We start from the raw sequence: 10,634 nt of genomic DNA on the forward strand, positions 1-10,634 counted from the left end.
GACTGGCTGCTTGGCAGACTCTCCCAGACTAGTGCCCATGCACGTCTGTTTTCATAGTGGATTTGATTGGGCTTCCTTATCGGCAGGCAGCAGACAGGAAAGGGGACTGGAGAAAGCCAAAGATCCACAGTCCTGGGAGCCAGGCTTCATGTTTGAAACAACAAGCTTCAGATCAAAAATGATTAGAGCATGAGCACTGCACTGTGTATGAGATCATTTCTGTGTGTGTGTGTGTGTGTGGGAGGGGTACTCCTTCACTTCACTGGCACCTGGTCCACATCAAATCTACCTCACTCACGGCAATCAACGGATGCATTTGAATGACTGAACGCAATCAGTCATGCCATTGCACATTTGCATCCTGACACATCCAGCCACTACTGCCTCTCGACCGTGCGTAAACGCGCTGCGCGCCACGTTCCTGTCATTGTGTTAACCGTGAATTAATACAATGTTTCGTCACACACATGGATCAGAGCCGTTCTGACACACCGCCATCAGCGGCAGGCTTAGCCCCAGCGCTGCCTCCTTGCCAATTCGGGCAATGCTGCCTAGTTTTCTGGTTGCGTGGAAACTAAAAGGCTGCACTGAGCGAGCCCCGAAGTGCAGGAGCATTTCCAGCGGCGCGTCGCGGATGCCAGAGCGGCTCTCGGCACAAGTTTAACAAGCTGGAGTGAGGACTTGACCTGAAACGAACCAAATTACTGATCCAGCCGTTTAGTGGGGTGCGCACCGATCAGCTGGACGACTGTTTTGCCGAGAAACACATCATGGAAGGGGGATGAAAAGCGACTAAAACGTGAGTGCATGTGATACTGATCAAAACGCATTTGGTTTCTTGGCGATATTGTAGGCATCTGCACACTGTAACCCCCAAGTCCCTGACAGTTTTAAATTTGGATTTTAAAATGTGACTGGTGTTGGAAACGAGCGCCGAGTAAAGCAGAATGAAAGACAAACTCAGAAAGGGTATCGGTTCCCACAAGGAATCTGCTTTATCTCCTTAGAGTTCATTTTCACCCAGATGCTAGTAGCTTATGTTTAAATTTTAAAATCAGGCATTAACGGATATTCAGTCCACTGTTAACTCTCAACTTTTGCATCTTAAATGTTTTGAACTTGAAGTTTGAAAGTAATTGAATCAGTATTAAACTTTCTGTTAAGTATAAGAACACTGAGACATTTAGACTGTGAGTAAACACTTTTCTAATCTCCAGTATACAGTAAAAGCAAATACATGGTCAAAAGAGATGACAACATTAAAAAAGATATATTCTTAGGGTAATTTTTATTGATGTAATAAAAATAGCACATCTCGTCACCCAAATATGCAATGGTTTGTGGGTGGGTGGACGGAAAGCAGTGAAATACTATCACAGCTCCATAAAAAGACATCAAGGATGTTCCATGTTCCGTTTCCCTTTTCGGCATCCACTTCCCCCATTGGTAACCAGCATCTTATTTAACATCCATTCGTGCAGTCTTTACGGCTGTGGAGGGAGTCAGCGAAGAGTCGTTCATACATGAAAAATGCTGCATCACAAAACATCTGAAGGCCCCATGCGTTTTTTTGTTTTAATCCAAATTGTTGCTCATACAAGTGGTGCCAGAATTTGTTAGCACAGCCCTGGCAGCGGGATATTTATGAAGAGAGAGGCTGACCTGTGGCTGCAGTGCTGCATTTATGCCCGAGAGCTGTATAATTTATTGTGCAAATTAAAAGCTGGATAGTTATTAATCATAGAAGTAGGGACTTGGACCTCTGACAAAGCGCTCGCCTTGTTTCGAGGTCAGCTGACTCATTGTATTTATTGTATTTCACATATGTAGCTGCTGAGTTGTAATAAAATTACATTTCTTGTTCAGTTATACCTTTGAGAAATGTATTTTAACCCTATTTATACTGGTGCCCCACCCTGCTTCTCATGAGCTTCACACATTTATCTCATCCACTCCAATCTTCCCTCTTCCTCCCTGTTCATTCTTTGACTGCCAGTTGTCTTCATCAGCCGCCTCTCTGACTTACCAGCATTTGCCCCTTTCTTCGATATCTCATTAGTGTCATGCAGTGTTCTCTGTGTTGTCACTGTAATGTTACCCCTCTCCTTAAATCCTCTTGATATCATTCTTTCTTTCACAGCCCTGTGCTCGTGTGTCCGATTTCCCTTCTTGCCCACATGCTTTCTCCTCCTCCTCCATCACCAGCCCTTTTCTTCTGCTCGCCCATTATCTCTCAGCCAAATAGCAGGCTGGCATGCAATTTGACGGGAAAAGTACAGCCTTTACAGGAGCATGCCGTTGCCCATGCACGACCTTTTATTTCCCTGGGCGTTAGGCTGTTTCTGTCGTGCTGTTTTACTTTCTCATGCAGCCCTGCTGACGCTGAGTGCAGAGTGAAACCTTTGGAAGTTTCTTTTCTCTGCCTTGATGAAGATGCGTGGATAAACAGCTCATGTCTGAGGGAGGTAAACTACAGCGGTCAAAGCTTAATGGCACAAGCTTCATCCGCGCTTTGCATCAGACTCCCCCAATGCCTCATTACTGGGGTTGTCTGGCAGGCATCTCTTTAAACCATCACAGAGAGGAGGGTGTTATTAGCTGTTTCTCATCGGCAAATCATGTGTCCCCCTCACCCACACGGTGTCTTCAACCCCCCGACGTCATGTGATACTTTGAAGTACTCAGAGATCGATTTCATTTTTTAATCTTGGTAAGTGGATCTTGCCCAGTCTCCAGCCATTTCGAAGAAATTAAGAAGACTAGTTGAATTCTTTCCTTATTATTGTCTCAAGCAAGACAGATCATCACATTGTCTGCTGTTGGCCTTGGGGCTGTTTATAGGGTTAGCATTTACCACAACAAAAGGATTAGGTGGCCAACGCTGATGCTACACTGACTTAAGGAGTTTTTCCTTAAGAGGATTAGTAACATGATAGGAGGTAGTCCTGATCAGCTATTAATGAAGTGTGTTAGGGTGGGTAGACTTGCTATTTTCAAAGGATTACCTATAAAACATAAAGTGTAATTTACAAGACAGACAAACAAGCTTTTACTTCTGTGTAACTTGCACTTCTGACGAAATGACCTTCTGGACTATTACGACTGCATAGATCGACACATACCAAGCCAAGAAATTTTAGTGATCAAAGAGCCAGAAAGTCGGATTTATGTTTTGTTTGGAACATTTTGTTCCTCGTGGTGTCACATCACTATGTTAATGCCTGTCTCTGTGTACTGAAATAGCCTTGCACTGCAGGGATGTCAATTATAAAAGAGGCACAGTGACACCAAAGTATTTTCTTAGCTTGTTTATTGTGCTGGGATGAAGGCAATGTTTGATCCTTGGACTTTCCTGGAAATACAACAAAGTGCAGTTGTTTCTGGCTGCGAACACACTGAAATGTGCATTCAGCATTCCCGCTGTCTCCACACTGCAATTAGACAAGCCACTGTACCCCACATATATAACAACAGCCTCTGAGGATCATTGCGAATCACTCTTTTTTGTACTAGATACGCATTTCAAGTCATAATCTACTCTTCTGTTTGTTTTAAGGGTAGTCTTCCGTTGCGTAAATGACTTTCTGCTTTTTTATGTCCTAGGTTCAACAATTACTGGGGAGGTTGATGTGGACTACAGCCATAAGCCCAGGTGGTCCTCCCTGGAGCATGCCCGAAACCCACAATGCCCCTACTTGCAGACTGGCTACTACGCCACTCAGTGGTCATGTGTTTGCTGCTGCATAGTTTGGTGCTGATGACTTTCTGCTTCCATCATGCCGCCACCAGTTGCTCCAAGAGCTGCTACTGCTCTGAGAACGAGAGCGGTGGCAAGACGGTGCGCTGCAGCAACCTGCAGCTCACAGAGATCCCGCAGGACATACCCAACGACACAAGACGTGTCTATCTGGACTACAACCTCTTCACCACGGTTCCTTCAAACGCGTTTGCAGATTTACCCCACCTGGTTGAACTGGACCTATCACACAATGAGTTAGCCCTACTAGAACCAGGGGCGTTCAGAGGCCTGGGCTCCTCACTACAGTTCCTAGACCTGTCCTCTAACAAGTTAGTGAACTTCAACCCTGAGGCCTTTGAGGGCCTGCGAGCTCGCGCCAACCTCACAAACAATCCATGGCATTGTGACTGCAATTTGCAGATGGCCATGCCCCATGTGGACCTGGAGCCTGCATCGCTGACAGGCATTGTGTGCCAGACTTCTGATCCTGAGGAAATAGGAGTTCAAGGACTTGCTTTCCTGTTGGCACCAGACATAGACCTATGTGTGGTGATGAAGAGGACTACAGATGTGGCCATGCTGGTTGTCATGTTTGGCTGGTTCACCATGGTCATCTCCTACCTGGTCTACTATGTCAGGGCTAATCAGGAGGACGCACGCAGACACCTGGAGTATCTCAAGTCATTGCCCAGCAGGCAGGGCAAGTCAGAGGAGTCTTCCACCATCAGTACTGTAGTATAGGGCTGATGGAGATACACCTGGGAAGTCAGACGGGAACTCACAACAAACAGGAGTGCGGTTCAACCTGTACCTGCAGGATCATCATCAGTGTGAGTTTTTCCCAGCTGTTGTCACGGAGCCAAGTTGGGCAGTAAAACATGTGTCTGCGCAAGAAAACCAGGCAGATGCAACCTGGCCCAGATGAATAATTGATCTTTCAGCAGCCCATTAGGAGTTTTTGTTGGTCCGCAGGAGTCTGAGGAAGTAAAAGCGGTGGCTTGTTTTTGGTGAACTCCAAATATGGAATACAAATGGGATTTATCCAGTGGTGCATGCACCTTGATGCTCCTCTCACTCACACGCAGACAAATCAGGAGGCAACAGCAGACAGCAGTATGAACAGCGGGACAAGGCATCGCTGTAATGTGAAACTGCGTGTACAGCGGTTTTCCATTAAAGTCTCTACAGTATTCACCAATATACAAGACAAATTATGTTTTCCATTTTAATTGTTGTTTAATGGGGGGTTTCTCTTACTTACCTCAGTCAACTGTCTCACCAAAAGTGGAGTCACTCTTTAGCAAATGCATGTTCAGCTTGCTCTGACAATGTATTGGATGGATGTGTGATGAACGAGTCATCAGATGTTATTGATAGCAGCTAGCTAATGCACCAGAGCTCAGTACTGATCCGCATCCAAGCTGGCCTTGTATGTTAACAGCATTTGACAGGAAACCCCTGCTGTGATCAGTGAGATCACCAAATGATGCTGACTATACCGTACAGTTGGCCTTTAGAGATCTTTCTGTTTGTGAATGTGCATAAACATACGCATCCTTTTCTTTTTGCCTTCTGACACATTTGTCCGTGTCTTTCCATTGCAACTAAAGGTTAAAGTCTATAGGTTCATTAATAGGTTGATGTGAAAAGCAAAGAATTTAAGACACATAGAACCAGAAATAGAACAAGAAGAGGGGAAAGCCTTCTAAACAAGGACGCAATTTTCATATTCTGGTAGGAAAAGCTCTTTATCAAACACTCATTAACTCTCGCCTCTTCACCAACAGTGATTAAGGGAAGACAGGGGAATCCTTCATGATCATCCCTGGTTATCTACACTGAGCCTCTGTTTCTGTGCCGTTTTTCATTCGCACTCTTAACTTTATTAAGCGCCCGGGGTGCCTATGGGGATCTTATCATCTGATGCAGTCACTCTCATGGCTTTTCAAAATAACATTTACGAGGCCATGACCTACTGGTGCATTTAAAGAGCACCTAGGCTGTGAATCTCCTATTTCACCAGAGCGTGGTGAAGAAGCACGTACATTTGACCACCGAAAGGGAAATGTATCTGAGTGGAGGCATAATTTAATCCATTCTGAATTATGCTCTAAAATGTATTTTCCACAGAGCAAGGTAAGAATAGCAGAGTGCAGTGCTGAATAATGAAATCTGATGTCTAAGATAAGGGGAAATGGTTTGTCAACAAGGGCTTCCCTATGTCAGACACACAAATGCCTCCAGAGCAGAGTGAGACCAATGAATCATTTATGACGGCCATAAAAAAACATTTGAGCAGAAAGTCTGGGACTGCAACCGTCATCTTGCGTGACCCAGTTCTTGAGGAGAAATTAAGAGGGAAAGCCGCGGGGGATCATCTGCCCCCTTCTATGGTTCCTGGCTCACAGTTGGGTAAAGCACTTCCTAAATGTCCTTGGGTTGCTTGGTGAGGTTCCACCTCATCCTCAAACTGCCTCTTTCCCAAAGGCAGCACTTAGTCTTTAAAGAATAGCCTGACATTTTTAGAAAAACACTTATGGTACTTTCTGGCTAAGAGTTAGAAATGAAGATTAATGCTGCTTTCAAGGAAATATTGATAAATAAAGTAAATGTGAAGCTGTAACTATCAGATAGTTACCCTGGAGACTGGAACCAAGAAAAAGTTATATCTGTATATTTAATCTGTACAAAAACCAGAGGGTAAAAACTACAGTTTGAGTTATGTGCCAGATTATTGCGGCCTTCGAATGGAATTGTGTTCTTATATTCATTTACCTGTGTTTTTCGTATGTCATATTCCCGACGCCTGTTTCTTTTCATTATGCCACTGCATTTCCCACAATACAGTACAGTACTCCTAGATTAGCTCAATAAATTGTTGGCCTCAGTGGCTTTTAGACACCAACAGTTGCCTTGTAGCAATGCTCTCACGACTTACAGGGCTGATATATTATTGTTTAGAGGTTAGGTTGGACCCCAGTGCAGACAACGGGGGAGGCAGGAGCAGGAAAAAAAGTACGTATCTAACAGGAACAAACAGCGCATAACCCTCAGGTCAGGAAAAATCCAGATCACAGTCAAAACTGAATAAATCCAAAAAGGGGTTTATTCCAAAACAGGGAACTAAAAGAGCTCCAAAGGAGAAAGTCCACGAGGAGAGGAAGCAACGAGTGAACTGGATAACAGGCAAAAGATCACACAAAAGGGGACAATCCACACTGCAGTATTTGAAGTGGTCTTGATGAGAGATCAGGTGTGTCTGCCGTCAGGTCAGCCACCAGGAAGCAACGCCCAGCCACTCTGAAAGACATGCTTCCTGATTAGGGAGGCCAGGGAACAGGGAAAACCGACAGAGGCCACAGACATTACTTGAACACTGAGCATTTCGTCTACACAACTAGCAAGCACGAGTTAATGGGTTCTGTTTGAAGGCCGCATAACACTTGGCTCAGGAACAAGTCACTGGTGTCTAGATATATAGAGCTACTTAGTAAAGTTGCATTAGAGGGTGCTTGAATACATATTTTGTGAGCTTTATGCTATGTCAACTCTGGGTCTCTACACTGACATCATGTCATCATCCGTTTAAAATAAATATGATCTGAAACACATACGACAGGTTGTTGCTTCACCACATTATTGGAGTTCAGACAAATTTGAGGCCAACTAAACTTTGATTGTAGCACGCAACACACATTGCACAGCAACAAGGTTCAAGCGTGAGTTTGTTGCTTCATATCTTTGGTTTCCGTTGAAAATGACCTGCAGCCAGTTGTCCTTTCACTAGCAGTCTAAACACACCAGTAGACAGAGCCAGGGCACAGCTGCCGCATGGTACTACACTGGTGCCAAGTGGAACTTTGAGATGCAGGTCTACCCACTTGTTAGCGGTGTCACAAATATCTGGAACAATTGGTTGTTGCTGTTGTTTAGCTGTGCCTCTGAAGACTGACCCAAGAACCAGGATTGATTATCTGTGCCTCTCTCTTGTTAATGCGTTTTCTTTCTTTGTTTTTTTATTTCTCTTCACCTGGCGAAGTGTTGAGTCATTCCATCCGATTGGCATTTGACCCATCCTCAACGTCAACATCGAGGAGTGACACGCTATAGGCTTGTTGGAGGGATGCATGCAAACATGCTGCCTTAGCCTCCTTGGTTGAATTTCCATAATCCTTCAGTGTACGTAGAAGAAAATTTACAAAAAAAGACAACAATGCGGTACCATTACTTATTTCCCCTCTATGTTAAGCTAAGCTAATGGGCTGCTGGATCTGGCATATGTTCATGGTAATGGTATCAGTCTTCTCACATGAATGCAGATAAAAAGCTGTTCCCAGAATGCTGAACCAACCACCATCGTTAAGAAAAATGTAAGAAAAGATTAAAGACTTGAAAAATACTTACTTATAAGAGCTTGTGTACCTTTATTTGTTATGTATGCCTGATCAGCAGTTTCAAACGTCCAGAGTTTCTTGTTTTACGAAAACAATGACACTGATCTTAACAGTGTCAAGCTTAAGGAAACCCAGGTACAGCCTCCCGTGACGAGCAGGAGGTTCAACAGTACTGAAAAATAGATGGTAAGCCTCTCTCCCTGACATTTCCTGACACACACACACACACACAGCTCTCTCCTTCCATCTTCCCTCCGATAACAGAGTCTCACGGTGGCTTTGAAACCAGCCACTGTTAAGGCAGCCTCACCACCAGAAGAGATAAACCCAAAACTAGCAACAGAAGTGTGTCTGTGTCAGTATTTCTTTCAGCTCGTGTGTGTGAGTGTGCACTTTCTTTTGTTCTCCCGTATGTACGACAGGCGTGTGTGCATAGCGGGGAGCGAGGGTGCTGGTAACACAACACCTCTGTTCCCCTGCACACATAAATGTCGCTGAGGTTAATTTAAATTTCAGACCAGCTCAGCTTGCCCCGCCTGCTGCCTTGGACACGTTACACTGGTGTGAGCATTACAACTGCTGGGTAATGGGACACAAAGTGGAGGATAAGGTGACGCATCCAATCCGACAGAGCGCAGCCCTGCTTGGGGTTGGGTTGCAGGTGAAAATGTTTCCAGGCTCCGAGTTCACCGGGGAGGGCCTGAGTGGGCTCCTGTCAATTTTCTCTTTGAACCAAAAAGGTAAGTGACACCTAAGATGCAAGGGCATCCTTTGGGCGGGGCTCAATATTCTGAGATGGCCTCCTTTTTAACTTCTTCAGTGCCCTCCATTGGCTGATCTGGAGACAGCAAACCAACGATTTAAAGCTCTCAGAGGAGAAAACACAGTTTCAAGGTCCCAGCTTCATTCTGTGTTACACAGCTCCCCCTGTGGTGGAAAGTGTTGAAGTGGAAATAAAAAACCGTATGTTTACACATGAAGAGTAAAATGGTCGAACATAGGCAACACCACACAGTGCACTCTAGTGGCATACATAACCAAAGACAGACAGTAATAGCAATAAACATCTAATAAGGGCATCTCTTTAGAGAACGGCCAAATTAAGTCACTAGTGGGCCCCTATTGAGGCTCCCACACGTGACCCAACCTATTTTTCTTCTAACCCAGTACCCACAAGTATGCATATACTAGTTTACTACAGTAAGCAAGGTTTGATCAAGGTTACTTGAGAAAAAATCTAAATCAATCATCAGAATTAAATAACAATATTGAAAAAATGTAAAACTTCCTCTATCTATTGCAAATTAGCAAATTATGTGGTAATTTACCAGTAAATGTATTATTAATAATAATAATAATAATAATAATAATTACAAAACAGCAATGCATTAAATAAGAATAAGAGCAAATTCAAAAAGTATATAGAAATTATACTTAAAAGGGAAAGCAGGTTAAATGGAGTGCACTATTTTAAAAAGATGAGTTTTGAGTCTGGGTTTGAAGGCTGTCAGAGAGAGTGTGTTTCAGATGTCAGGTGGGAGAGTGCTCCAAAGGTGTGGGGCTGAGCGACTGAATGCTCGTAAATCCATGGTAGAAAGTCGGGCAGGTGGTGCATTAAGTTGGGTGGCAGAGGAGAGGAGGGATCTGAGAGTACAGGAGGGTGAGTATAATTGGAGAAGTTCAGACAGAGCTTGGAGCTTGAAGGTGAGTAGCAGGATCTTGCACTCAGTAGTGGATTTCGTTGGAAGCCTGTGGAGCTGCTGCTGAGGAACTGGGGTGATGCGGTCTATGGAGGGAGTTCAGGTGATGGATTTCCAAGGTGTTCCAGCCTTGCGTGAGCGCGATAATCCGATAATCAATGGACCCTGAGAAAACCCATGCAGGCACAGAGAGCTCCACACAGAATGGCCCCAGCGGGCCGGTGGGTCCAAACCCAGAACATACTTGCTGGGAGGCGTCAGTGCTAACCATATTTATTGTGTAAGAGGTATTTGTATTTTGACATTCTCTTAAATTATGACACATACAGTGTAGTAACACCCATACATATGACTGTATGATCTCTTCCTGCACTTGCACTTCCTGCTCCTACATTTTACTCACTGAACACACCAGCTTCCTTGCACAGTCAAAAGACATGCTTGTTAGGTTAACTGGTGATTCTAAATTGACCGTAGGTGTGCATGTAAACGTAAATGGTTGTTTGTCTTTCTGTGCTTGTCTTCCTGTCCAGGGTGTACCCCGCCTCTTGCCCAATGACAGCTGGGATAGGCTCCAGGCTCTGCTCCCCACTGTCCTCTAGAGGATCAGCCTAATGGATACTGAATGAATGAACAGTAAATTTCACACAGGAGGCAAACGTGACAACAAATGTTAGTATGAAGTTATATGAAGATGTACAAAGTGACTATTGTATGTTCAGTGCTGCTCTGAGATAAGATATTCAGAGAAGCATGTTAGAAATGTCTCTAGGACCTTAATTTCTATTTAGACAGCTTCAC

At 44.3% G+C, this 10,634-nt stretch overlaps 2 protein-coding genes across 2 annotated transcripts in view; both read left to right on the forward strand.

Annotated features, from left to right (window-relative positions):
- Window positions 1-241: 241 nt before the first annotated feature.
- On the forward strand, window positions 242-8,143 carry lrrc3ca (leucine rich repeat containing 3Ca). Its single transcript, XM_084567421.1, has 2 exons — window positions 242-799; window positions 3,604-8,143. The coding sequence occupies exon 2, from the start codon at window positions 3,686-3,688 to the stop codon at window positions 4,478-4,480; it is 795 nt and encodes a 264-aa protein (XP_084423547.1). The 5' UTR covers window positions 242-799; window positions 3,604-3,685; the 3' UTR covers window positions 4,481-8,143.
- A 576-nt stretch (window positions 8,144-8,719) lies between these two features.
- LOC311504297 (uncharacterized protein) overlaps window positions 8,720-10,634 on the forward strand; it is a gene marked incomplete at both ends in the record, with an annotated part of 7,144 nt that continues 5,229 nt past the window's right edge. Inside the window, one exon of the mRNA XM_084567316.1 lies at window positions 8,720-8,873. Within this exon, the coding sequence (XP_084423442.1) occupies window positions 8,720-8,873 (154 nt within the window). The remainder of the gene's footprint in view (window positions 8,874-10,634) is intronic.

This window comes from Chelon labrosus (assembly GCF_963514085.1).
Source record: "Chelon labrosus genome assembly, chromosome: 19".
NCBI classification, from domain to species: Eukaryota; Metazoa; Chordata; class Actinopteri; order Mugiliformes; family Mugilidae; genus Chelon; species Chelon labrosus.